Source organism: Myodes glareolus, chromosome 6, assembly GCF_982192425.1.
Source record: "Myodes glareolus chromosome 6, mMyoGla1.1, whole genome shotgun sequence".
Lineage (NCBI taxonomy): Eukaryota > Metazoa > Chordata > Mammalia > Rodentia > Cricetidae > Myodes > Myodes glareolus.
Genome location: NC_142031.1, coordinates 19,264,826 through 19,291,486, shown reverse-complemented (window position 1 = coordinate 19,291,486; position 26,661 = coordinate 19,264,826). Strand labels below are relative to the sequence as shown.

General features: G+C 48.4%; 1 protein-coding gene across 3 annotated transcripts; it reads left to right on the top strand.

Moving 5' to 3' along the window:
- Nucleotides 1-296: 296 nt before the first annotated feature.
- Ifnlr1 (interferon lambda receptor 1) lies at nucleotides 297-26,661 on the top strand. 3 transcript variants are annotated; one of them, XM_048443212.3, is made up of 7 exons: nucleotides 297-446; nucleotides 4,405-4,528; nucleotides 12,775-12,959; nucleotides 16,227-16,369; nucleotides 21,714-21,870; nucleotides 22,639-22,769; nucleotides 23,753-26,661. In XM_048443212.3, the coding sequence occupies exons 1-7, from the start codon at nucleotides 389-391 to the stop codon at nucleotides 24,515-24,517; spliced, it is 1,563 nt and encodes a 520-aa protein (XP_048299169.3). In that variant the 5' UTR covers nucleotides 297-388; the 3' UTR covers nucleotides 24,518-26,661. The 3 variants fall into 3 exon arrangements, with proteins under 3 accessions (XP_048299169.3, XP_085546624.2, XP_087763147.1); XM_085690498.2 differs by lacking the exon at nucleotides 12,775-12,959 and having other exon boundaries at nucleotides 4,405-4,488; XM_087907021.1 differs by lacking the exons at nucleotides 297-446; nucleotides 4,405-4,528 and adding an exon at nucleotides 8,581-9,934.

The following is a 26,661-nucleotide window of genomic DNA, read 5'->3' as shown; positions in this document are numbered from 1 at the left end:
AATAACACGCCGGCCTCGATTGCAGAAACTCGGGAAGAAAAGCAGGACGCGCTGGGTGCCTTCCCCGGCTCCGCGTGCAGGAAAGGAGACGCGCCGGTGACCTCCAACTCTGTTCAGGGTGCTGATTACTTAGTCCACCTCGAAACCCCACCCCAGAACTGGATTTCTTGTCTGATTTACAGAAAATGAACTAATACTCCCGCCCCCACTCACGGGCGAGGACATCAGTCGCGCGAGGCGGGGCGGCCCCAGGTGCGTCCCCGCCACAGGCACCGCCCGAGGCTCCGCCTCCCAGGGCTGCCGCCCTAGTCACCTGCGGCCCTGGGCCTGGTGGCCGGCGGCGGGCCGCGGGCTGCGGGCAGCGGGCCGCGGGACCCCCGCGACCGAGATGTGGCGGGTCAACCGGTGGGCGCCCCTGTTCTTCTGCCTGCTGCAGAGCGTCCCAGGTAAGAACGGGCCCCCCACCCGAGGTCCCGAGCTGAGATGTGGGTGCTGGGCCACCCCGGGACCTCAGGGACCTTATGTTCCCGCCGCCGGTTTGCTTGGTCCCAAAATGAAACAATCCTGAACTTGAGCGCCCTTTCCGGGAAGAAGGGAGCTGGGTTTCGAGAGGCCAAGGCGGGAGATATCTGAAAACGTTTACTAGATTTGTTCACCGAATCCCAGAGTGCGTACCTGATTAACCCTTATAAACAGGGCCTGCAGGAGCTGCCCTCACCTTCCCCTGAGTGCGGATCAAACGCCCCACCCAGGCCTCCGGGGACCCTGCTGTGGATGGTCTGGTTCCTGTCATGAGACTCTTTACAGGGCTTTTCCTTTGTCGATCTCTCTGCTGGTAAATAAGATGGCAGCGCACAAAATACCCGGGCCAGGACCCAAGCACAGAACCCCAACTATCCACTGATCTCCCCAGGCGGAACCCCTCTAGGTAGCCATGTGTGTACCTCAGAGTCTTAGACTCGCAATAGAAAGGGCTGAAAGGGTTCTTAGACTAAGCAAACAATTCTAACAGTCCATATGATTTTTGGTTGCTTCTTTATGCTGGGCACGGTGTTCTCATGAAGGTTTGCAGTGATAGTCATCATTTTCAGGTGGGGAAAGTTGATTGAGTCTCAGAGCACTTAAGAGGTTGCCTTAGATGTACCCCAGAGCGGGAACACACAGGACTGAGGAGTGAATTGAAGGGAGTCAAACTAGCCTGAGACTTGGGTGCGCCCATGATCAGTGCTATCCATGCCCTGAGCCCCCTCACAACTATCCCCAAGGCAGACTTTCTCTCTGAGCCCAGTGCCTCTTCTGTGAAGGGTGTGAATGACGCTTACCCTGAGTGGTGGGCTCAAAGCTGGGACTTTTCCTATGTGGCCAAGTTCAAACTTCTGGGCTGCTGTCCTGCTCATGAATGGCTTAAAACTAAGGGATCTATGCACAGACTGGTCTCCTGCTAGATGCCAGCATGGGTTAATGACACTAGCTGTCTCAGCGATCCGACTTCAGGGCATTGGACAGGATAGAAATAGGCACCCACATCCGGGTCTGCAATATCTGAGGTGAGGAGGCAACTGAGGCTTGGGGCTGAGCTGGGATTACCTTGTGTGGGTCTCCGTGGTGACTCACCTGCTGGAATTCTCCCTGGGACCATGAGCTCCCCAGGGCAGGAGATAGAGTTTGCTCCCTGTCACACCAAGGAAGCCTGGGTTAATGTGATCAACAGGTGTGATTGCGCATGCTTGCAATCCTAGCACTCTAGGTGCTGCGGCAAGATCGCCACAGATTTGATCGACCCTGGGATACAGAAGGAGACACACACACTCACGTGCGCACGCGCACACACACAATAAACATTAAAAGTGACCAAGAGAAAGAATGCGACTGAGCCCAGGGTACACTGGAGGAGGAAGTGAGCCCAGAGCCCGGAGCTGAGAGTTGGCTTGATCTACCCTGGAGTATCAAGAGGGCCTTGGTTTCCCCGCCTGTGCTGCGAAGCTCCTGAACCACTCACAGAGTGCTCAGCTCGGCTCCACTAACCGGAAGCGACAACCTAATACGAAAGGGGCTGTTGTTGCTCTGTGGTCATCACAGACCTGTCTCCTCTTAGAGATGGCCAGGCAGGCTACCTGGGGGGAGTGACATTGGAATAGAATCTTTCAGAGAGTAGGTGGTGAGCTCCAGGTAACCCAAGACACCAAGGGTCAAAGACATCTAAACCATGAAACCTGCAGCTTTGTGAGACTTCAGCCGGATAGCCGGGCCACCCGGATAAGTCCTCGGACACCACATGAGGAATATGGACTTTATTCTAGGCAGGGCAAGGGCAGGAAGCCCTGACAGGGAGCAATCAGCTGACAGTAATTAGCACAGCTACTTACCTGTGAAAGAGGAGGTAGAGAGAGGTCAATAAAAGGTGGCCTGGGAACACGTCACAGTGTTATCAAAGGAATGTGATAGAAGCCAAGGGGGTGTCCACATGTTGGGAACACCATGTGCAAAGACTCAGAGCAGGGAGCAAGCCAGCCTGCTCCTGGAAGAAGAGGGGGAAACAAGGAGAGGTCATACTGGGGGACCCGTTGGCAGTTCCAGTAAAGGCCTTGGCGTTTGCTTGCAGTAGGATAGATAGAAACCTTGGAAGGGTTAAACAGAAGGCAGACATGGTGTAGTTTCCATTTTAGCCCTTGTGTGTGTGCGGAGGGTGGACGGAAGGAAGAGGACACAGATGAGCTGAAGTGGGGATTCCAGCAGGAGGGAGCAGGGAGTGTCGCCACCCCATCCTTAGACACTGCAAGGGAGCTGGCGACGTTGTTTCCAATGTGGCTTTGTCGGCGAATTGGTTCCTATCCATGGTTGTGACCAAACACCTGATAAAAGAAGCCACTTAAAAGGGGGACGGATTGTTGGGACTCAGGGTTTCAGAGGGCCTACAGCCATCGTGACGAGGAAGACATGGCAGAGCGGCTCTAATCTGTGGCAGGCAGAGCTTGCGGTGAGGGTTGTTCCTGTGGACTGGACCAAAACCAGAAAGAACGGACTGGAATGAGGGCTGGGTGTATTGCTCAGAGGGCCACCTTCCCCTGCCCCCCCCCCCTCGCCGCCATATTCCACCAGGCAGCTTCCACCTCCTACAGGCGCCACGGCTTTCAAAATGGCACTGAGCTGGGGGTCAAACACTGAAAATATGAGCCTCTGGGAAGCATTTCTTGTTGAAACTAGATCACGCAGGGCACTTCTTGTACCTGGCAGAGTGCCTAGGACCCAGTTATCCGGGAACAACCAGGTGCCCCTCACAGAAGAAATCTGTTGATCCTGGCAAATCTCCTGTGGTGCCCACTTTAGACCCACCTGACCATCTCCTTGGCACTGAGCACTGGCCCTGTGTTCTCTGTGGTGCCCTAGGGAGAGACAAGACTAATTCTTCAATGAAAAGTGCAAATCCATTTATCTGCAGGTGGAAACAAGACCAGGGTTCCTGAGCCGGGAGGGTGCGGTGAGGCGGGAGGGTTGTCCCCTCTGTCTGAAGCAGGAGTACCACAGACCATGCAGAAAGGGAAGCGGGTTATAGATTGTATAAGGGAACTGGATAAGGTCTGGGGACCACCTGGCGTTCGTGGGCAAATACCCGAATGGTCCGTTTAAATAAGCAAACCATGGGGGGTGCGGTGGTAGGGTGGAAAGGTTTGAGTGGGGTCAGCTCTGGCTGGGTCCCTTGGGATGACAGCTCTGTTCTCCTACCACCGAGGCAGCAAGCTTCACTGTATCCATCCTGTTCCTCAGCAGGCAGATCCATGAGGGGCCTTTTAAGATTATAGTAATATCCATTCACCCAGCACACGTGTATCGTACGTGGACTGTGTCTCAGGAGCCATTCCAGACAGGCACTGGGACCTCGGAGAGAACACAACAGAGACGGTTTGGTGGGTAGTAGCGTCTAAGCATGATGCCCTGAGTTTAGTCCTCAAGACCCATGGTAGGAGGGGAGAACCAACTCCCCAAATTTGTCCTCTGACCTCAACACATGTGACATGGCATGCACACACCCATACTCACACATACATGCCACATATGCACAAACACACGTACATGCATATACACATATACTAATAACAAATTAAAAGTTTTAAAAAGATAACATCAAAAACAATGCTTACTGCAAGAATCTTGCAGAATCCAGGAGGGGTATGAGGCCATTCTTTGGCTCCTGCCCTGTAGCAACTAAGTGGAACCCACCCTTGGGTGCCAGAGTACACAGTCAGATCTCTTGACAGAGGGGACACTGAGGACTGGGGAAGAGGAAGGGTTATAATGCAGCATTTGGCAGATGCTGGCCCTTACAGGTGGCAGGACTGAACTCCTGTCGTACATGCCCAGCTTAGCCAAGAGCTCCGGGCTTCCTGACCTCTTTCTCTCCCACAGGAAGGTCCCGTCTAGCCCCACCCAGAAACGTGACGCTGCTCTCCGAGAACTTCACTGTGTACCTGACATGGCTTCCAGGGCTTGGTAACCCCCCGAACGTGACCTATTTCGTGACCTACCAAGGGTATAGGGGCACCTCCACGCTGATGGGTGGGGAGATGGAAGAGTGGGTGAGGGATGGAGGGGCTTCCCTGGACTCTCTGCACTCCAGGTGTCAGCATTCAGAAGTTCTCTGGGTCTCCGGGAGATGGCACGTAGCAGGTTCTTAGAGAGGGGCTCTTGCAGGAGGTCAGAGAAGGTAGGGGAGATCATTGATAGGCTTGTTGGAGATGGGGTGGAGTCCAGCTTGGGTGGAGCTGTGAGGGTTGAGACACCAGGGGACGGAAGCACGTGGGGTTTGTTTTAGTCAGGTTTCTGTTGCCGTGTTAAACACCACGGCCAAGGCAACGTAGGGAAGAAAGAGTTTTTTTCAGCTTAGGGTTCCTGAGGAGAAGTCCAGGATGGTGGAGGAGGCATGGTAACGAGAGTAGGACCTGAAAGGTTACATCTTCTTTTGCTGCCTGGGGGACCAGCTCCAGCAGCTCAGGGCTCAAAGGGAATCCACGGAGTCAGCTTACTATGACCATTTTATCTGATGGGGCAAGGGAAAAGATGCCCACACACGCTTGATGGTTTCCTTCTTTATTCTTCTTCTATATTCCGATTCTTTATTTTTCCTCTGCAGCTGTATACCCCCACAAACTCTTTCAGGCAGTACAGAATTTATAATGCAGTTACATCCTATTTCTGTTTTTCTAGTGAATTTCAGTGAATATAAGTAAGAAACATGTTTTTCGTTTCCCTTACATGATTAAACATATTACATATTACAGATGAAAAACAAATTATCCCCAAGAACCCTCATCCATTTATACCCAAGCAACTTGTTATAGATCAACAGAGTGTAAGCAAGCAAGGTATTTTTCTCAGCTAGTTCTTTTGCTGGCAGGCTGAGTTTCTGTGGTTACAAAGAAAGAAGCAATCATTTTATTATTTACCTTGAAAGGTAATCTTATAAGAAATCATAAACTTAAACTTTCATACGTGCAAAACAATCAGTCAGCCCTACTTTAAATCTTCAGGGTGCATACCCAATCATCAACGGATCTTTTATATCAGGAGATTGAGGGCAAAAATAGGTACAAAGAATTAATCATCATTTTTGATCACCAATCAGCCCTCCAAAGGAAAGTACATCAGCTAGTAATAATTGGGCTGCTTTGTTTTTTGTTCCCTGACCTCAAAGCTGTTATCAAAACATCTTAATCTAACCTGAGGTCATTCTAAGGTTTTGTTTCAGCTGTGATGCACTGTGATGAAACCTGTGAACACATCTTCCAACAGTGAGATTAAAAGACTTTGAGCCAGCCTGGCTCCTGGGACTCAGCTGTTTTCCTTCATCATTAGCCTGACTGTGATCTATGCAGTGCCTTAGGTGAAACTCATATGCCCTAGCTTCATGACACTGCCTTATATTTATTTTCAATCACCAAAGCTCTATTTAAACTAATATTATTATTATCAATTAGACAGTACAACTTAGGAAGAAATCGTCTTCATAATAGTCCACAGGTAAAAACGCGCAGTAGAGCGGGATGTTTCCATGAGATAAACACTATGGTACAGGCAGTGGGGATTTCCCCACACCCATTCACAGGACTGATGATGCATCCATTCACCCTGACACTTTCCACCTAGATTTGGTTCTTTGTGGGTTTTTGCTTAACTTCTCCTGTTGACCACATTTCTTTCTTTTCTTCTACAGTCTTAGTTATCATGGTCACGAGAGAGGAAGCTTTCAGAGAACCTTAAATACTCATTACTCAGTTTTCTTTATCCTGAAGTCTGTAGTTCAGCCTCCTGTACTTAGACCAGTGGTTCTCAGCCTTCCTAATGCTGCGACCCTTTCATACAGCTCCTCATGTAGTGGTGACCCCAACCTAAAATTATTTTTGTTGCTACTCCCTAACTGTAATTTTGCTACTGTTATGAGTCATAATGTAAATGTCTGTGTTTTCAATGGTCTTAGACTCACAGGTTGAAAACCACCGCCCTAGAATCTGCTAATTTTGTAGAACCGTGCTATGTCTGCCGCTGGTTCTGAGCTGACATCTTTAGTTGATCAAAGTCTCTAATAATATCTGGTTTCAAGTCTTTTTTTTTATTTCAGCAAATTTGTTTTTAGTCATTCATATTCTTTTCTCTTGTTTTAATTTTTCTTCTTCAGGGACTCCTATTATTTCCATGTTTGATGGTCTTTTGCTACCTTAGGCGTCTTCTTCTAGACTATTCTATTTGTTTATTTATGCATATATATTTTGTCTGTATGCTGTTCTCCAAATGATATAGATTTTGTTATTGATTGTTTTTAATTTTGTGTGTTTTCATACTCTAGTTTATTCACCATTTATTTATTTATTTATCTATCTGTTTGTTTGTTTGTTTTGGGGTTTTTTGTTTGTTTTTTTTTTTTTTGAGACAGGGTTTCTCTGTAGCTTTGGAGCCTGTCCTGAAACTAGCTCTTGTAGACCAGGCTGGCCTCGAACTCACAGAGATTCACCTGCCTCTGCCTCCCGAGTGCTGGGATTAAAGGCATGCACCACCACTGCCCGGCTTTATTCGCCATTTTAAACGTTTATTTATTAGCATTAACATTCATGAAGCAGCTGACCTGAGTCTGGTCCCATGAGGGCCGTTGGCAGGTGACCCAAAGCCGGGTGGGAGACAGACAAATATGCCATGCAGAGAGAGCTTGGGTATAGAATTTATTTAGTGGGGGTAGAAGAAGAGAGGGAGAAAGAGAAGAAAGAAACAAGGAAGGGAAGCGGGGGTGGGGGGTGGGGGGGAGAAGGGAGAGAGGCAGAAGCTTCCTCTCCAGAAGGACAGCTCCCCTTGCATCATCAGCAGGAAGGGGGAGATTGGGGTGGGTGAGGCTTGTCTCTTAAAGGGACAGGGTAAAATCTGTAGGCCAGGCCAATAGATTTACTTTTACAACATTCCCTGTTTCTCTTAAATAAAAAGTGAAGGTTTACATCAATTAGGTGTATGTACGTGTTGGGGTGTACATGATGTGTGTGCGGCTGTGGGTAGAGGCCAGAGGACTTTTTCATGGGGTCGGTTCTCTCTCTCCATGTGGTTAGGGATTGAGCTGGGGTCCCCGGGTGTGTACAGCAAGCCCTTCGCCAGCTGAGCCATCTTGGTTGTAGTTCTCCTGAAGCTCCATCTGACATAATTGTAACTGTTAGTGCTATTTTTATTGTTGAGTTCATGTCTTCTGTTTACATCAGCACTTTTGAGTTAGAATTTGCATGCTAGTAGGACATGGGTGCATGCGTGTAACCACCCTGCAGCGAAGGAATGAAACATTTCCACTAGTTGCAGAGATTCTCTCAGGCCATTTGGCATTTCAGACCCCACCCCCAGGTCTGCAGAGCTAGCTACCTATCTGCCTCTGACACAGTAGGTTAACCTTATGTGTTCCCAAGGGATCAATGGATTCGTGGCCAGGTATGGTGTCACAGGCAGTAATCCCAGTACTAAGGAGGCTGACGCAGAACTGTTCTGAGTGTGAGGTGAACTCCAGACCATGCTGAACTACAGCGTCTCATCCCGTTCCCCAAACAGAAAATGGGTTTGTGCGGTGTGTCCCCTTTTGCGCCTGACTGGCTTTTCTTACGGCCTTTCTGGAATTCTCCCACATGGTTACATGCATCCTTCGTTTCTCTTTTACCGCGGAGTAGTTTTTCAGTCTCGGCTGTACTTGTTCTTGTTTCTCCATTTCCCCTTGGCGGATTTTTGGGTTGTTCCCAGTTGGGGATGTGTGTCCATTTGCTACGGCTGTTGCGTACTCTCGTCAGTACTCCCCAAACTCACGTTCTCCTTGGATCCGAGATACACTCCTTTGTGTCTCAAGAGCCCCAGAGGTCTCACTTCTCTCTGACAGTCCAAAGTTCTGTCTACACGGTATCTCAGTCAGGTGTGGGTGTGACCTGGAATGTGACTCACACTGAGGCAAAATGACCCCACCAGTGGACCTCAGAAACCAAATGCAGTCACTTGCTTCTAAAGTGAAGGGGTGGAGCTGGTGTGAGGTAGGTATGGCAGTTGGGGCGGGGTGGTGGGGTCAGGAGGGTGACTCCGGTCATACCCGGTGAGGCAACCTCTGGTAAGGTTTCTTTTTTTCTTTGATTGTTTTAAAAAAGATTTATTGCTGGGTGTGGTGACACATGCCTTTAATCCCAGCATTCAGGAGGCAGAGGCAGGTGGATCACTGTGAGTTTAAGGCCAGCTTGGTCTACACAGTTGGCTCCAAGACAACCAGGACTATGTAGTGAGACTCTATCTCAAAAAATCAAACCAAGAAAAGAAGTGTGTGTGTGTGTGTGTGTGTGTGTGTGTGTGTGTGTGCGCGCGCGCGCGCGCATACGTACATGTGGGCGCAGGTACTCACAGAGGTCAGAAGAGGGCATTGGATACTCTGAAGATGGAGTCACAAATGATTGTGAGCTGTCTGATAGGGGAGCTGTTAGCTGAACTCAGGTCCTCTTGGAACTGCTGAGCCGTGTCTCTCATCCACACCATTTGTTTGATTCTTGAGACAAGGTTTTACTAGGTAGCTCAGGGTGGCCTCAAACTTGTTCTACCTCTTAAATACTAGAATTACAGGCATCTACCACCATGCTCAGCTTTGTTAGTAATTTTAGACAGGATCTTCCTAGGTAGCCCTGACTGATTTAGAATTCGCGATGTAGCCCAGGCTAACCTGGGACTCCTTCTGCCTCCTATGTGTTGTGATTACAGGTGCGCTCCACCGTGTCTGGTTCCCTTAAGACCCCAGAAACTATCCTTTTTAGCTCAGAGTTCTGGCCCTGGGATCACTAGAGTGGCAACTGGGAATTTTGAACCCAGCAGCCTGGAGTACTCTTCCCTTTTCCCTGTAAAGCAGCCCAACAGCCCAATCCCTGAGAGAACCACATCCCAGCAGTTGGGAAGACACCCTTGCCTTCACCCCACTGTGAATCCCTATATCATCTTCATGCCCCATCTTCCCTTGTCCCAAACCATAATGTGAGTTAACATTACAAATAACTCTTTTGTCCCCTCTGGTCAGCTTACTCCATTTTCTCCTGTCTCTGTCCCCTTCAGTCAATGCTGGCAGTGGCTCTGCTAGAGTAAATCCCACCTCTACTTCTGGTTTCTGCCGAGGGAGCTTATCACATCCATTAATTACACCCATGAATTCTTTTTAAAAAAGATTTCTTGTGTAGGTGTTTTGACTGCGTGTATGTAAGAACTTGAGTGCAGTGTCCTCGGAGGCCAGAGAATGACATTGTATCCCCTGGAACTGGAGTTGCAGATGGTTATGAGCTGCCATGTGGGTGCTGAAACAGGATTTCACGGAGCCCAGGCTAGCCTTGAACTCACTAAGTAGTGGAGGATGGCCTTGAACTCCCAACCCTCTGTTCTGACTTCCGAATTGCTGGGATTACAGGTGAACACACCCAACTCTTGATTTGTTTTGCTGTATGCATAGGCTGAGACTTGAGACTTTTCCAAATCTTCAGGCTCTGGTTCCTTCATACCTGAACAGCCTCTCACATTTTATAGTAAGCTAAAATCGGGCCACACTCTCAACACTTCGCTTAGAAATTTCTTCAGCTAAATATTCAAGTTCAGGTCTTTTAATGTTTATTTTTTGCAAAACACTAGAACACAATTCAGCCAAAGTCTTAGCTACACAGATAAATAGATAGATAGATAGATAGATAGATAGATAGATAGATAGATAGATAGATAGATAGACAGACAGATAGATCTACCTTTCCTCTAGGTGACAGTAACGTAACAGTGTCCTTTCTGTCTGGGACCTCACCAGAATCACCCTCTGTGGTAGTTGGAGAAATGTCCCCCATAGGTTCAGGTCTTGAACATCTGGTCCCCAGTTGATGTCTCTGTCCTCCAGCATCCTAACTCAGCTTCTCCATTCTCCCATGACTCATTCCTCAAACCCAGGAACATGCTTCACTTCCCACCCCTCTCACTCCACACACAAGCTCTGAGCACATTTGACTGGCTGTGCCTCCCAAAGCACATCCTGGATAGACCTCTTCTCGCCTTCTCTGTCACCTGCTCTGCCACGGCTGCAGCCCCCGACTCTGCTCTGAGGCCTCTTTGAGAAGGCGTTTTAATGTATGACTGTTACGTGCATATGCACATGTGTGCATGTCACAGTGCATGTGTAGGGGTCAGAGGACACCTCTGTGGAGTCAGTTTTCTTGGAATCATGTGTGAGTGCGGGTACGCGTTCGCACGCATGCTGGTACATGTGTGCACTGGTTTTTGTTTTACTTATTAAAATTTGTTTATTTTTGAGAGAAGGTCTCACTATTTAACTCTTGCTTGCTTGAAACTCTCTATGTGGACCAGGTTAACCTTGAACTCACGGCCTGTGTGTCTGTGTGCTGGGATCAAGGGCATGCACCACCACACCCGGTCTCTACTTCCATCTTTACCTGAGTTCTAGGAATCAAACTTGGGGGAGGGGGGCAGTGCTGCAGGGCAAACACTTTTACCTGCAGGACTGCCTTGCCAGCTCCAACGGTGGCCTTTTAAAAATATAAGTTAGACCACTTCAGCCGTGCACTGTGCTCTACCAAAGTACCTTAGTCTGTGTAAGTTCAAGACAGTAACTATTTCTCATATTTCTGGAGGCTGAGAAGTCTAAGGTCAAGTCACTAGTGGATCTGCCATCAGGAGAGGGACACTTCTGAGATCATGCCTTCTCCTGCATCCTTCCTTATACGGCAGAGATGCCAACCCTGTGTCCTCATGTAAAAGAGGCAGGGTGTCTAGGAAGCTGTCTGAAGCCATTTTAGACGGTCGTCCTTACTAGCCATATTGTCCTCATGATTTAATACCCAGAAGGCATCACTTTGGGGTGTGAACTCCAACGTTCATTTGGAGGAACACAGGCCTTCAAACCATAGCAGACCTTATGTAAGCAGCCAGTGACTTCCTGTCGCATAGATAGATAGATAGATAGATAATAGATAGACAGATAGGTAGATAGATAGATAAAGAGATAGAGATATATTCATACTCCTAACCTGCAAGGCACCAACCTGCCACCTCGCTGTCTCCCTTATTTCCTATCCACCTGGGCCTCCCCCACTGGGCTTTAGCCTTGCATTTCTCTGGGTATGCCAAACTCCTTCCCACATGTCCCTGTGTGCTTTCCATTGCTGCAATGAACACCATGGCCAAAAGCAACTTGAGAAGGAGAGGATTTATTTGGCTTCCTTGTCCAGATCACAGTTGATCACTGAGGGAAGTTGGGGCGGGAACTCAAAGCAGGACAGAACCCTGGAGGCAGGAACCGAAGCAAAGACCATGGAGGAGTGCTACTTACTGGCTTGCTCCTCGTGGTTTGCTCTGTCTGCTTTCTTATACAGCCCAGGACCACCCGCTCAAAAGCAGCACTGCCCACAGTAGGCTTTGAACTCCTATGTCAATCACTGGTCAAGAAAATGCCCACGGACTTGCCTACAGGCCACTCTGATGGAGGCATCTCTCTCAATTCAAGTTCCCTCTTCCTGGATGATCCTACCTTGTAGAGTTGGCAAGGGCTACCCACCCAGCACAGCATCTCAGGCCTTTGCTCCGCCTCTCGCTCTCTCACTCTGTCGCCTGGTTTCTTCTTCCTCCTCACTGGGCAGCACCATCTCCCCGGCCTCTTCTCAGCAGCCCTTTGGAAGCAGTCGCTCTGATTTTAGCATTTTATCACTGCAACCACTAGCTCCTGGATTTTCCTTGTGGGTGTGATGATTGTTCCCTGCTCCCTCCCATCAGCTCTGAGAACCTTCCTAGGGCAGAACCTCATCTGCCACGCTTTGCTGAGTCATTGGCACCTGGGATAACGCCTGGGCATAAATCACCTTTTGATCTCCGTGTTCTGAAGATGTGGCAGTCATATGAAGCCCTCTGACATTCACTCAGCACCCAACATGGCCCCTGACCTACAGCCGGTGACCTACATGCCCGAGCAAATAGCACACAGAGAGTATTCACTGATTTTCATGTTAGCAATTCCACCATCATCTTGTGAGGCGGCCCTGCAAACGGAAAACTGGAACTGAGGGAGACAACACCCTGTGGAAGAACACAGAGATAGCGAAGGCAGAGACGGGATTCCCAGCCACACTTGTCTGCCCAGCTGAGCAGATGGACAGGCAGATGCACAAGTGGCATCCGGCTGAAGGGTGGGATATATATTGGGTAGGTCCTCTAACCCAGAGGTGAGTCCACGGCCCACCCTCTTCTGTTTCCCCTCAGCTACCCCAGCTCCGAGCCTTGGCGAAAAGTGGAGCAGTGCACAGGTACCAAGGCTCTGGTGTGTCCCCTGATGTGCCTGAAGAAACAGGATCTGTACAGAAAGTTCAGGGGACAAGTGCAGGCGGCATCTGCACGTGGCAGGTCCCCACGGGCGGTGTCCCCGTACCTGGAGTACTTTTTTCAAGGTGAGTCCCAAGACTGAAGAAACACTCGCTGCTCTTGCAGAGAACAGAGTTTGGTTCCCAGTACCTACAGCAGGCAGCTCATAAGAGACTATAACTCCGGTTCTAGGGGATTTGACGCCATCTTCTGGCCTCTGCCACATGCACACACGTGTTGGGGGAGGCTGCTTGTTCATTCTCGGCTGCTTAGACCCAAAATTGTCACTCAGAAACTATATTATTTGCAATACTGTTTAGCCAATAGCTTAAGCATATTGCTAGCTATGTCTTATAACTTTGGTTAATTCATTTCTATTATTTTATATTTTACCATGAGGCAAGGTTCCAGCTGGCAGCTTGCATCTTTCCCCTCTGGCGGCTCCATGGCAGTTTTTTTGACTCCGCCTTCCTTCTCTCAACATTCAGTTTTGTTTTCCCACCTAGCTCTATTTCTGCTAAGCCACTGGCCAAAAAAGCTTTATTCGTTAATCAATAAAAGCAACACATACACAGAACTTCTCACATCATTTCCCCTTTTCCGTTAAAATAAAAAGGAAGGTTTTAACTTTAACATAGTAAAATTACATATAACAAAAACATGTATCAAACAAGAATTACAGTTACAATATTTACATCTACTTTGTCTTTTGTCATAACTAAGGAGAGCTATAATTATAACTATCTATTTTTCAACTCCATCAAAGACTCCAGAAGGATATAATCTTACCTAAGTTAACAGGAAGTGCATTGTAAGCAACTTCCAAAACTATAGAATTGACAAAGACATCCTGCTGCCTGGACAGTCACCCAAAGTTCTTCTATACTTTTGGGGCATCCATCTTCAGCCCACAGGCCCATAGTATCCAGCAGACTTTTCCATGAAATAGGAAATCTGAAGATCTGTTCTGCCTTGCAATGGTCATGTCCATCAGTTGCTTTCTTCTCTGTCCTGCAGAATGTCTGGCCAACTCTTTCATGAAGCAGGAACCCCAAAAGACTATCTTCTATGGGTCTTAAACTTCAGTCAAGCAGTTTAGGCAAGAGCAGTTTCTTGCCCAAGTTGCTAACAAACTTTATAAAGAGCCTCTTCAATGCCCATCTTCCTCTTGAAGCAGATTGGTGCTGCCAGGAGCAGATATGCCTCATTGTCATGAAAAGTCCTAAGTTCTTAAAGCATTATAAAAGTCATATTCCATAGGTCTCTGAAAGCTTTGAAACTTATCTATCTAACTGAAATATATCTCTATATATCTAGAAAACCTAACTAACATAACTAAAAGCTTGACTATCACAGATGAGTCTCTATTAACCTATATTTCTTAATTATACATTACATTTTTAATGGGCTGCACAAACATAATACTTTAATCAAGAGCAGAAATGTGTGTGTATTAATATGTGTGAATATGTGTTTGTGTGTGTACATGTATGCATATGTGCATGTAGGGCATAGGGCAACCTCTAATGTCACAATTCATCAGGCACAATCCTTCCTTTGTTTTCCAGATAGTGACTGGAATAAGCCAAATAAGCCAGACTGGCTTCTCTGGGCCGGAGATCCAGGGAGTCCAACGGCCCCTCTGCCTCTCACTGGCCTTCTGTCCGGGTCTCACCTTAGAAGCCCAGGGCAAAATGAACTTCTGAGCTCATTCCAGTTGCCAGGCTGAGGTCCCTGACCCCTCACTGTTTACCAGCTAGGAGCCTCTCCAAGCTGCTAAGATGCTTGCATTTCTCCTTACACTCCCATCACCCCCTCCTTCTAACTGGAAATGGCACAGCTGTGTCCCAGTCATAGCTGGCATCTCAGCACCTTCCCCTCTTCTCTGGCTTTTCTGTTGCCCACAGCAGAAAGGCTCTGGACCTCTCTGCATGGCCCAGTGATGAACTCACCACTTTAAGGCTCTGCACCTTAACTGGAATTCCTTTTGCCACTCAACAACAACACAGCAGCTTGGCCGCACCCAGGGATCAGAGTGGAACATCTTTGGAGGGGTCTGCCATAGGCTTTCCTCTTGACCCCCAAATTCACATCTTTTGCAAATGCAGAATTCATTCATCCCATCTCAAGGTCCCCCAAAGTTGCCTGTCATTACAACATCAACTCAGATTCCAAGATCTCCCAGGTAGTGTCTGAGCCAGAGTGTCCAATGATGGCTCCAATGCCATCCACTCAGTACAACTTATGGGCACAGGTCCTCTCCACATGGAAAGGGTGAAGTCTATGATCTCTGTTCCCTATAAAAGACGTGGGAGGAGAAGGCAGCACCAATAAACACGGAGGAAACAAGGGAAATGGGGGCATTGATCCAAAGCAGTTTTAAAATCCAGTCAGGCAAACAAATGTCATTCAGGTTGACAGTCTAAGACAATTCTCCTTGACTCCCAGAGACCTTTGAGCGCTGGCTTCCAAGGCTTCTTTCTTCACATGGGTCCCAAGTACGCGCAAGTGCAACCAAGGAGTTTTGCCAGCCTCCATATTGTCAGCAGAAATGACATCAACCGTTTTCTTTGATTTCATACATAAAAGACCAGATGGCCGTGTTGCTGTAGATATAAGAATCTCGAGAATCTTACTCTTCAGCTGCTTGAAGAGTTATCCCTATGGGACATCTAACGTCGTGTCTAGGCACAGCGTGCTGGGTTGCTTTCTGGACGTCTTTGACTAATCCATCTCTCTGGGACAGCAAGAGACAGAGCTAAGATTTGTGAGGTCACCGTTTGGTGTTCATTGCCATTGCCCCCCACCCCCATGACCACCCTTCCTCACCCAAACTTGTCTAAAGTCAGAAGGATTCAGACGCCCATCCAGTACCTACCCACTACTAGTAGTGTATTCTGAAAAGTTATAGCTTCTAGGGTCTTGCTCTTTTTAAAAAAAAAAAAAAGAGAAAGAAAGAAAGAAAGAAAGAAAGAAAGAAAGAAAGAAAGAAAGAAAGAAAGAAAGGAGTTGGTGAAGGCTTGGGAGAGAGCTCAGTCAAATGCTTCAATGAGACCCAGGTTCAGTGAGAGACCCTGACTCAAACGGTAAGGTGGAGTTCAACAGAGGAAGACACACGTGAGCCTCTGGCCTCCGCACTCACAGGTGTGCTCACTCACACAAACACATACACAAACACACACGCAGTGGGGCTGTGGCGCTTCCCTCCCAGGGTCAGTGAGGAGCAAGTAAAAGGGCTGTGAGGAGCTTGCAGCTTAGCAGATATTTGGGGGAAAAAAATGTTCATGTGACTGCTCTCTGGGCAGACAGACAGGAGAGTAGGTTTTTGACAGGTCCTATTCTGTTTCTGACAGTGGGGCTGGCCCCGCCCACCCTTGTGCTCACCCGGATGGAGAAGATCCTATGGGTCAACGCCACCTACCAGCTGCCGCCTTGTGTGCCTTCTCTGGACCTGAAGTATGACGTGGAATTCTGGAAGGAGGGCGAGGGAAACAAGGTAGGAAACCCTGACCCAAATGGGGTCTCCTCCCCACTTCCCACACTGCTTCCTGCGCTTCCCTCGAAGAAGCCTTCCAAGGTTCCCATCCAGTCAGCCCTTGATGGTGTACAACACCCATGGCCTGTGCAACTGGAGATCAGACACAGGGCACTTTGCCCTTCATGGAACATTCCTCCACTTCACCATAGCTGTCACACACTTGCCCTGAATGGAGTATAATAAAGGTTTCTTTATTTAGGGATAGACTCACAGAAAAAGCAATGATCAACAGTCCTCTGCATGAGCTGGAAACTGGAACTGAACCCAGCAGCCAAAAGAGTCCCCCCCCCACCACACACACACTTTTACTTGTGCATATATAGTATATGTGATCATGCCCAAAGTGGGCCTGTGTCTTAAAGGCTATTGGCTGAAGGAGTTCCCACAGCACGTAGTTTTCAACCTCATCTTGAATTGTGGGCCTTACTTCTGAGGGACTGGTGCACAAGCCCAAGGATGCGTGCACTTGAGTATGGCATTGCATATCCATATGTATGTGTGTTCATATGGCAACCCAAAGGCATCTTCATCAGGCACCCCCCCCCTTTTCTTAAGACAGGGTCTCACCTTGTAGCCGTGCCTGGACTGGAACTTGTTATGTAGACCAGGCTGGCCACAGACTCACAAAGATCTGAATGTTAGGAATAATAATCCACCTTATTTTTTCTGAGACAGTGTCTCGCAGTAAACCAGACACTCCAGATTAAGCTAGGTTAACTGGCCAGCAAGCCCAGGGATGATCTTGTCTCTGCCTCGCTGGCTCTGTAATTATAGGCATGCCAAGTTGGCTTTTGTTTGTTTGTTTGTTTGTTCTTAGACTTATTTATTGTGTATACAGTGTTTTTTCCTGCATGTCTGCCTGCAGGTCAGAAGAGGACACCAGATCTCTTTATAGATGGTTGTGAGCCACCATGTGGTTGCTGGGAATTGAACTCAGGAACTCTGGAAGAACATTTAGTGCCCTTAACCGCTGAGCCATCTCTCCAGCCCCCGTGCCCAGAGTTATATGTGGTACCAGGGATCAAGCTCGGGTCCTCACGCCTTCACAGAAAGTACTTTATTGACTGAGTCTCTCCCCAACTCTTCACTGCCCCCATTAAAAGTTTGGCTGCAGGAAACTGATTCTCCAAGCCACCAGATTCATTATAGAAAGCCCAGAAAAATACAAATGAACTGCAAGCAAAGAAAAAACACCCAGAGATGACCGTGACTAGCTCTTTGAGCATCCAGCTGCAGATCTGTTTCCAGTACAAACCAGGAACAGGCCTGAATATTCATTTGTGACAGATTATAAGACCTTTTTCTGCCAGGTAGTGGTGGCGCACACCTTTAATCCCAGCACTCGGAAGGCAGAGACAGGCAGATCTCTGTGAGTTCGAGACCAGCCTAGTCTATAAGAACTAGTTCCAGTACAGCCAGGACTGTTACACAAACCCTGTCTTGAAAAACAGGGCCAGAGAATCAGTATGTTTACCACTGAGGCTTCTGAGTCTGAGCTCCATGGCTGTAACTCAAAAGCAGCCATGTGTAGACAGTAAGGAAGTAAATGCGTGTTGCCGGGCTCCCATTTATGAAATTGGGCGGTGGGGTAGGGTTGGCATGACTGTGACTCGATGACCCTGACTCTGACTCACTCTTCTAACAATGTGTGATCCCAGGGATATGAACGTAAGATGCTTTCTGCCTTCCAGAATCTCAGGAGTAGTAAATCATCAGCCCAAACCCCATCTACTTATACAGTTTGTTCAAATCTGGGTCTCATTATGTAGTCCAGGTTAGCCCAAACTCTATCCTCCTGAATGAATACTGAACTTACAGGTACACATGCCACCATACTTGGGATTAAATATGCATAATTTTTGTAGATCAATAAAAAATAAACATCTTAACTAGCATTGTCCAGCAGGAACATTCTATGAGCCATGTATGTCATCTAACAATTTTTATTGCATATAGTTATTTTGTACATGTGACTCTGTGGGGGCAGGGCATGCATGTATGCTACAGCATGTATCTGGAGGTTAGAGGTCAACCTCCTTCCACTTCCTGGTTCTTCGGGGTGAAGCTCCGGTCATTAGGCTTGACAGCAAGTGACTTTACTAAGTCATGTCACTGGCCCCAAGTCATTTAAAATGTCTCTCATTAAGTTAAAGGAAATAGATGGTTTAAGGTTTAAGGGAGGGGAGGTGTTTGAGATAGGATCTGCTGTAGTCCAGGCTGGCCTTGAGTTTTCTATGTAGCCAAGAATGACTTTGAATCCCTGGTCCTCCTACCTCCACCTCCCAAGTGTTGGCATTATAGGCATTCACAGCCTTGCCTGACTTGACTATTTTATTTTGAGACAGGGTCTCTACATAGTCCTGGAACACACTATGAAGACCAAGCTGGCCTCAAACTCACAGAGATCTGCCTGCCTTTTATCCCATAGCATATTGCCTTGCCAACACAGAATTAATACGATCGCTGTTTTGCCTTCTATTTCTCCTCTGTCTTTGGAATTTGATAAGCATTTTGTATTCAGGTCATATCTCCATCCTCACTAGCCACCCGCCCCTGCCTTGAACTGCACTGGGCAGCTAGGGCAGCTTCTAAACCTACAGTGACTGAATGTCCCTTATCCCAAGTGGAGATGAGGGTCCCTCCAGGCCTTGGTGAGCTACATGGGAGTGACCCCAAATGGCATACTGCTTTTGAACCCCAATGATCTGTACAAAGAAATTCAGCTGAGGAGAAACAAGGACGAAGAAAGTGTCCACAGAGCTGTACTTTCTTTTTTAAGATTTATTTATTTAGGGAGGATCTCTGCGTTAGAGACCTGCCTGGTCTAGAGATCCAGTTTCAGGACAGCCAAGGACAAAAAGTGAAGGACAAAAAGCTGTGAAGATGTAATTGAATGAGGGGGCCATGTTCCAGCTCCAGCAAGCGGCAGAATTCAGCAGCTTGGGCCACATGGTTCTGACTTTAGATTTAAGGATGGAATAGATTTGCCTCTGAGCTTAAAGAAAGCTGCTGAAGCCAGGCACATGTCAGGGGTGTCTCTGAACAGAGGGAGGCCCAGAGAGGTTGTTTTGTGAAGCTGTGAAGTTGAAGCCTGAGTTGCCTTGGAGAACCCAAGATGTTAGAGATGCCAGAGCCGTGGGATACCTGCCAAGGAGAGCTGCTAATGGGGTGTGGAACCAGGCAAAGAGAGAGATGTGTGCTGCAGTCAGCAAAGCTGAAAGGAGTTGGAGATCTGAAGAGCATTTGACATCAGACGTGGAAATGCAGAATTAGGAGTTTGCCCAGCTGGTTTTCAGTCATGCTTTGGCCCAGTATTTCCTTACTATGCTCCCTCCCTGTGTTTGGAATGATAACGTGCCATTATATGTTGGAAGTATGTAATTTGCTTTTTTATTTTGATTTTTATATGTGATTACAGTTGAGATATTGCATGACTCTAGAAGGGACTTTGAACTTTGGGTTTTAAAATGTTGTTGAGACTGTGATAGACTACGGAGACTTTTGAAGTTAGACTAAATGCATTTTCATTATGATATTGTTACAAGCTTATGGGGGCCAGGGAGTGAAGTGTGGTGGTTTGAATGTAATTAGCCCCCATAATTTCATAGGGAGTGGCACTGTTAGGAGGTGTGGCTTTATTGGAGTGGGTATGGCCTTGTTGGAGAAAGTGTGTCACTGTGGGGGTGGGCTCTGAGGTTTCCTATGCTCAGGACACCACCCAGTGTTTCAGTTGCCTTCCCATGGCCTGCAGATCACAAGAGAAAGTCAGCACCGTGTCTGCCTGCATGTCTCTATGCTTCCCACCGTGATAACAGACTGAACCTCTGAAACTGTAAGCGAGCCACCCCAATTAAATGTTTTCCTTGTAAGAGTTGCTGTGGTCATGGTATCTTCACAGCAATAGAACCCTACCTAAGGCAGTCATTAAAGTGATCAGTAGCTATAGGAAAACACAGACCATTCATCTGCAATGAAGGCCGTCTCCAGAGCAATGCCAGCGGCACTCATAGGAAGTGCAGCTACTTCTACAGAGCCCTGCAGGTCTGCAATCCAGCCAATCCTTTGAATCTGAGCGCTGCACCATTGCCATCGGTGGGGTCTGTGGAGAAGTCTGCCCCAGCAGTCTTTCCCAGGCTGCTTTGCGGTGCTGGCGGCAATTCTGCATGCTCTTTTGTCTGCAACCATCAGCCTTTGTGGGGACAAGATGCCTCGGATACGGTGTGCACAAATCATCAAAATACCACCAGAGACTGATTTGTTTGGAATTATTTTCTGTGTATTTGACAAATTTTACCATGTGTGATTTTCTGCAAAAAAACGTGATATTCTTAGAAGTGCAATCCTATTTATTTGAGTGTTTTTCTGACGCCTGAATGTTTGTTTCATTGGGCACCAAAATCCTCTGCTCACACTTGAGAACCCTCAGCAGTTAGGAAGACATCCCAGACCAGCTTCCAGCATCTCCTAGACACTTTGCTTCTGCTCCAGCAAAGGACCCCCTGGGCAGCGTGGCCTGTCTGTCACCTGTGGTGGGAAGTGGGTGCCACTGCTGAAGATGTATCTATCCCTGGAAATGACATTTCCAGAGGGAGTTCCGGCCTTCGCTCACACAGAGAAGCAACTGCAAAGGCATAGAAACCACAAACTTGCCCACTTGGAGTCTCCTTACTCGGTTACCGGAAATCCCATACCTTTGCTGTTAGGGGACATAGAGTGGACAGGGGTTTGGAAAGAGAGCTGAGCACTTTCCTAATGTCAGGAGCGTAGCATTGTTTGGAAAGTTTACAAAAATATTGGACCACATGAATACATTGTTGCGACCCCTTGTAGCCTTAGAGAGAGAGATGTCCAGGCTAATGAGAGACTGGAGAAACTGAGACTACATTAATGTCTCTGTAGGAACCTTCTACGTATGCGTTAATAAAGATGGGTTTGGAGCAACAGCGTTTGTTTACCTGATCCACACGGTTTGCAAATAATAATAATAATAATAATAATATTTATTTATTTATTTATGTGTATGGGTGTTCTGTCCACATACTCATTTGCACACCAGAAGAGGGGTCCTGATCCCATGGAACTACAGTTAGACAGTAGTGAGCCACTATGTAGGTGTTGGGACTCGAACTCAGGATCTCTGGAAGAGTAGCCAATCCTCTTAACCACTGAGCCATCTCTCCAGCCCCGGTGCTTGCATTGTAACGTAGGAAAGTTCCTGAGTCCCACTCTGTCTCACCCAGCCACCCCACCACATGGCCCCATCAGCTGGTGCATGCTCACCGTTGCTTGCTTCTCCAAACAGACCCTGTATCCTGCCAATTCATATGACCAACCTGTGAAGATCCCTCTCCCGAAAGGTGCTAACGGACGTCACTGCCTCAGCGCCAGGACCTACTATCCCCTCACAGAGAAGTACAGCCCCTTCTCTGAACCCAGCTGCATTTTTCTAGAGGACCCAGGTGAGTGCAAAATGCCACTAGCGTGGGGACGTTAGCACGGATTCTAATTGGTATTAATAATAAAAACTCGGAGTCAGCTACCAGGGCGTGAAAGCTGAAGGATCAGAGAAGCGGAGTGGTCAGCCACTAGAGTTCTTACCTCTACCAATGCTCAGACCAAAGAGGCGATCCTGTCCTCAGACTGACTGCCTCAGACTGCACTGAGATCCTGTCTCCTCCCGCCTTATATTCCTCTCTCCTCCCAGTCATATTGCTCCTGTCTCCATCTCCCTAGTGCTGGGATTAAAGGCATGGGATCCCAAGTGCTGGGGTCTTTTTTGTGTGGGCTCCATTTCTCTTTTAGACAGATTCAATCTCGTTCAGCTCAGGGTGGCCTTGAACTAACAAAGATCTGTCCATCTCCCAAGTCCTGAGATTAAAGGTGTGTGCCGCCACTGCCCGGCTCCTAGTGCCTTATCTCTGCACTCTGATCTTCAGGCAAGCTTTATTTGTTAAAACACAGACAAAATACCAATCCGCTGTGCTTCCCTCTGGGACTTCAGAAGTTATTGAAAGTATAAACTGAGAGGTGTTCATTTATGGACATTATAGCTCTACCACACTGACTGTGTGTCTTTGGGTAGTTTACATGACCTCTCTGAGCCTCGGCTTCCACCAGAATGAGCTTATGCTCCTGAGGAGCGAGTAGGACGGTCACTGGAAGCACCTGGCAGCCCAAGGACTGGGACCCTGGTTCCGTCTGCAGTTTCTGTGTCCTCTCCTCCCTAGGGGCCATCTGGACTCTCCTGATACTGTTCTTGGGCTTGCCTCTACTGGTAGCAGCTGCTGCAGCAGGTGTGATCTGGAAGAGACTGGAAGGGGACCCCTGGTTTCAGTGGGTGAAGAGGCCTCAAGCACTGGTATGGCACATCTGGGGTGTATAGAGGGCGTGGAGGGGGTGCATGGAAATGGGGTGTTGAGAATCTGAACAGGGGGGCTGAGTTTCCAATGCTTCACACAGAATATCAAACTGGCCCAGACCAAAACATTGGCTGCCTTGTCTCAGTGTCTAAATTCCCACCTCTGGCGGTATAATCCAACAGCAAATCTGCCCACCAGGGAGACGTGCTTAAGGCCCTTCCCACGGGGGTCACGTCACCTCTGCCAGGGATTTGTCAGGTGCAAAGAGAAACACCTAGCCCTGAGACCCAGGAGAGAGGGCCAGAAGTATGTGGGGTTGGAGGAAGCATGGATGGGGGCATCTTATAAGACTCTAAATTCTTAGTTTACAACTTAACCAAGGCTGAGCATCACCAGGCCAAGATTGAAGTGCTAGATCCTCTATTGGAATCCAGGAGCTAGCTGGGGGAAGGCCCTGGAGAGGTCAGAGGAGAGGTGGACCAGGTGGGGCTAAGTCCTCAGGGAGTGACAAGCTTTGAGGGCAGAACTCCCTATGTCCCTGAGTCACTGTGCCCCTGTGTCATAGCAGAGAGTAGTTTCAAAGGCCTGGAGAGGTCACCTGCAGTGACCTCTGCTGCTCAGTGCTTTGACCTCAAGGCTCCCTATTCTTGACAACCAGCAGGATCTCCCACACCATCACACTTCTGCTGATAGCATTTTCCACACTGCCTGTATCTCCCATAATAGCCCAGGTGCCCCCCCCATCAGTGGGGTAGCTCTGGGGGGGGCATGTGTACATGTGTACATGGCTCCTCAGAACAATGAAAGCTTTTGCTAGAGAATGGTCCCCTCACGGCAGCGCTCCCTCCCCCACTGCGCATGCCTCCTGAAGGAATGACTTCCACTTTAACCCGTCTGGACTATTGCCAGGGGGCCCCAGATTCAGCCAGTCCTGTTTCAAGAAGCCCAAATCACTTCTCTCCCCCTTCTCTTCCTACATCAGGACTTTACTGAATACAGATATCCAGCAGCCTTTCATCCCCCTGAACCTGAGTTCCTGGATGACCTGGTCCTCTGTCCCCAGAGAGAACTGACCATAAAGATCAGACCAATCCCTCGAGTCAGAGACCCAGGCACACTACAGGAAGGACCAGAAGAGGACAGCATTGAGGATGAAGATGAGGACACAGACGACAGTGACAGCCTCCAACCCTACCTGGAACGGCCCCTCTTTGTGAGGGAGAAGCTCCAGACTGTGGGGCACTCGGAGGCAGATGAGTCTGGGGTAGACTCGGGGAGGAGCGAAGACGCATCAACCTGGGACTCTTCAGACAGAAGCTGGTCCAGCACGGTGAACTCCTCACTTAAGGATGAAGTTGGATCTTTCAGCTGTTTGGACAAGAAGGAGCCAGACCAAGAGCCTGGTGGGGATGGGCACCAGGAGGCACTTCCATGCCTGGCATTTTCTGAGGACTTGGGCACTGCGGAAGAGCTTCTAAAAAATGACTTCTTCAGGTGGAACGCTTGGGATTCCTTATCCCCAAAGAGAGATCTGGTTCTTGGGGAGCCCCCAGTTTCTCTTCAGACACTGACTTTCTCCTTGGGCAGCTGCCCCGAGGAAGAGGAGGGGGAGGAAGAGGAGGAGGAGGAAGAGGAGGATGACTGGGAATCAGAACCCAAGGGCAGCATCGCCAGCTGCTGGAATACCTCAAACCTGCAGAGGACAGAGGTCAGGGATGAGATGCTGGGAGGTTATATGGCCAGGTGAGCTGGCCCTGGTGGTCCATCCAGTCTGGTATTGCTACCTCTATTGTACTTCCCAGGGACCAGAGACACCTCCAGGTCTCAAGTCATGTCCCTTCCTGAGATAGTCAAGGTCCTGGTCACTCTTTGTGGATCACCCACAGGCTCTGTTATTTGGATTGAGCTGTACGATGTTACCGTTTCCTGTGACCCACTGGCTGTAGGTGCCTGTGAGAAGGACGGAGCTGTGGTCAGAGACTCGTTGACATCCAGTGTCCCCAATGTCCTGGGGTAGGCGGACTTTGTGGGACATCTTCCTTGGACGAAATGAAACAGGTAAAGCCAGGTGGTTGTGGATCCCAAGGATAGACATGCCCTAGATCATAAGTCATGTATAGCATTGCACAGGACAAACCTCGGTTCAAATCCCGGCTCTGCCATTTACCAGTAGTAACCTGAGCAAGCCACTCTCAATCCCTGTGCCTCGGTTTCCTCTTCTGCCGCTGTCATGTGGGTATGGTGAGGATTCGAGAGTTTTCAGGTATGTGTAGCTGGGGCCACCCGTATCACTTGTACCATCTGTGCACTAGAAGCACTAGAAGTCTCCCTCTGTTCAGACTCCCGGGAGACCACAGGCATCTCTCACCAGAGGTCCCAAGCCAAGAGTAAAAAGAATAGCTACCTTCCAACATATCTACCCTCTAGGTCACCCCATCCTTCCTTGTCACCTTCATACCTTCTAGTCATGGGCTTCCTGATACCAGAGCCCAGCCAACTTTACTTCCTTCTTGGACATAGTCCACCTTCCAGAGACCAGATTTGTTGGGACAGGGCAGAAACTGCATTCCTGACCTGATGTCCCCTTTGGGTGGCCTTGTGATAGTTTTTTTTGTTTGTTTGTTTGTTTTGTTTTGTTTTTAACTGTTTGTGGTCATAATGAGGTCTTAGTGTCTGAGAAACCAGTGTCTTTTGGGTACAGGTAACTGTCCTTTTGAGGGTGCCCTTTAACTAGTACTTTACTGCATGACGCCAAAAAGACCCCACAACCACGTTACCTATGATGCTGTGTGGCTTTGAGGCTGGCATAAACCCATAGCTTTACAGAACACATGTGAAGTCAATCCTTAAGGGCATCTGGTCCAGGGTTTCTCTGACTCATTCCCAACACCTGCTCTAGGAGCCCAGGCTCTTTCCCTCCAACGCCAGTAGCCTCACTGAGCCGATATAAACACAGTGGCCTTACATAGAAGGTGTGTTGAGAGGGGTTCACAAAAGGTTCTCTACGCTCTGTCTTTTTATCTGTCTTGTTTCAAACAGAGGGCCTGAGGTACAACGTGGCGAGGCTCTTTTTGAAGTTACCTGGCAAAGCTGTCCTAATGATGTAATGCGTGTGGTCCCAAGAGTTCCCAATCTCATTGCACTGACAGGAGGCCTTTGCCACCACCTCTGGGACAGGGATACACACACACACACACACACACACACACACACACACACACACACCACCTACCTCCCTGGGGTTTCCCTGCAATGAAGCTTGGCCACATCACTGAGGCCAGAAGAAGAACAAATGAGCATGCTCGAGGAGGGTCACAGCGCAGGAGCAGCCTCGGGAAATGTCCCCACCAAGGCCGCTGTCCTTTCTGAGACCCAGCTGAGCTGCTCCGTGGAGGCATTGGCGGAAATCCTTCAAAGTGACCGTCAGTCCAGTGTTGTCTGCATCTTACGTGCTCACTTTCTAATCTTCCACCTCATTGTTTAGAAGAACAATTTCCCTAAGCTTACTCTCTGGTCTAGCCTAGGCCTTTCAGTCATCCTAAATTCCAGCTCCTTCCAGCCATTAGGTCATTGACAAAAAGCCTGTGGGAAGCCCACGGAAAGGGCATGAGGATTCACGTAGATGTTCAGAATGTGTGCTCAGCGCTTAACTTGCATAATAGCCGTGTGTGCATACGGCATCTGGGGACAGCAAGGTCGTCGAGGTCAAAGTGATTGCCTTGGGTCACAATGGTGTGTGGCATCAGCACGCGGAGGCTACACACCTTTCTTACATATTTGTATTTCTGTCTGATTTTGCACTGTGTTTTATATCCTATTTAAAGAATGCTTTAATATCTGTTGGTATAATACCAAGACCCTTAAATAAAGAGATCTATTTTTTGAAGAAAA

Coding starts and splice junctions, on each gene's coding strand:
- Ifnlr1 (XM_048443212.3), top strand. CDS start 389: ATGTGGCGGGTCAACCGGTGGGCGCCCCTGTTCTTCTGCCTGCTGCAG. Junction 4,529..12,774: donor TATTTCGTGACCTACCAAGG/GTATAGGGGCAC, acceptor GTTTCCCCTCAG/CTACCCCAGCTCCGAGCCTT. Junction 12,960..16,226: donor CCTGGAGTACTTTTTTCAAG/GTGAGTCCCAAG, acceptor TGTTTCTGACAG/TGGGGCTGGCCCCGCCCACC.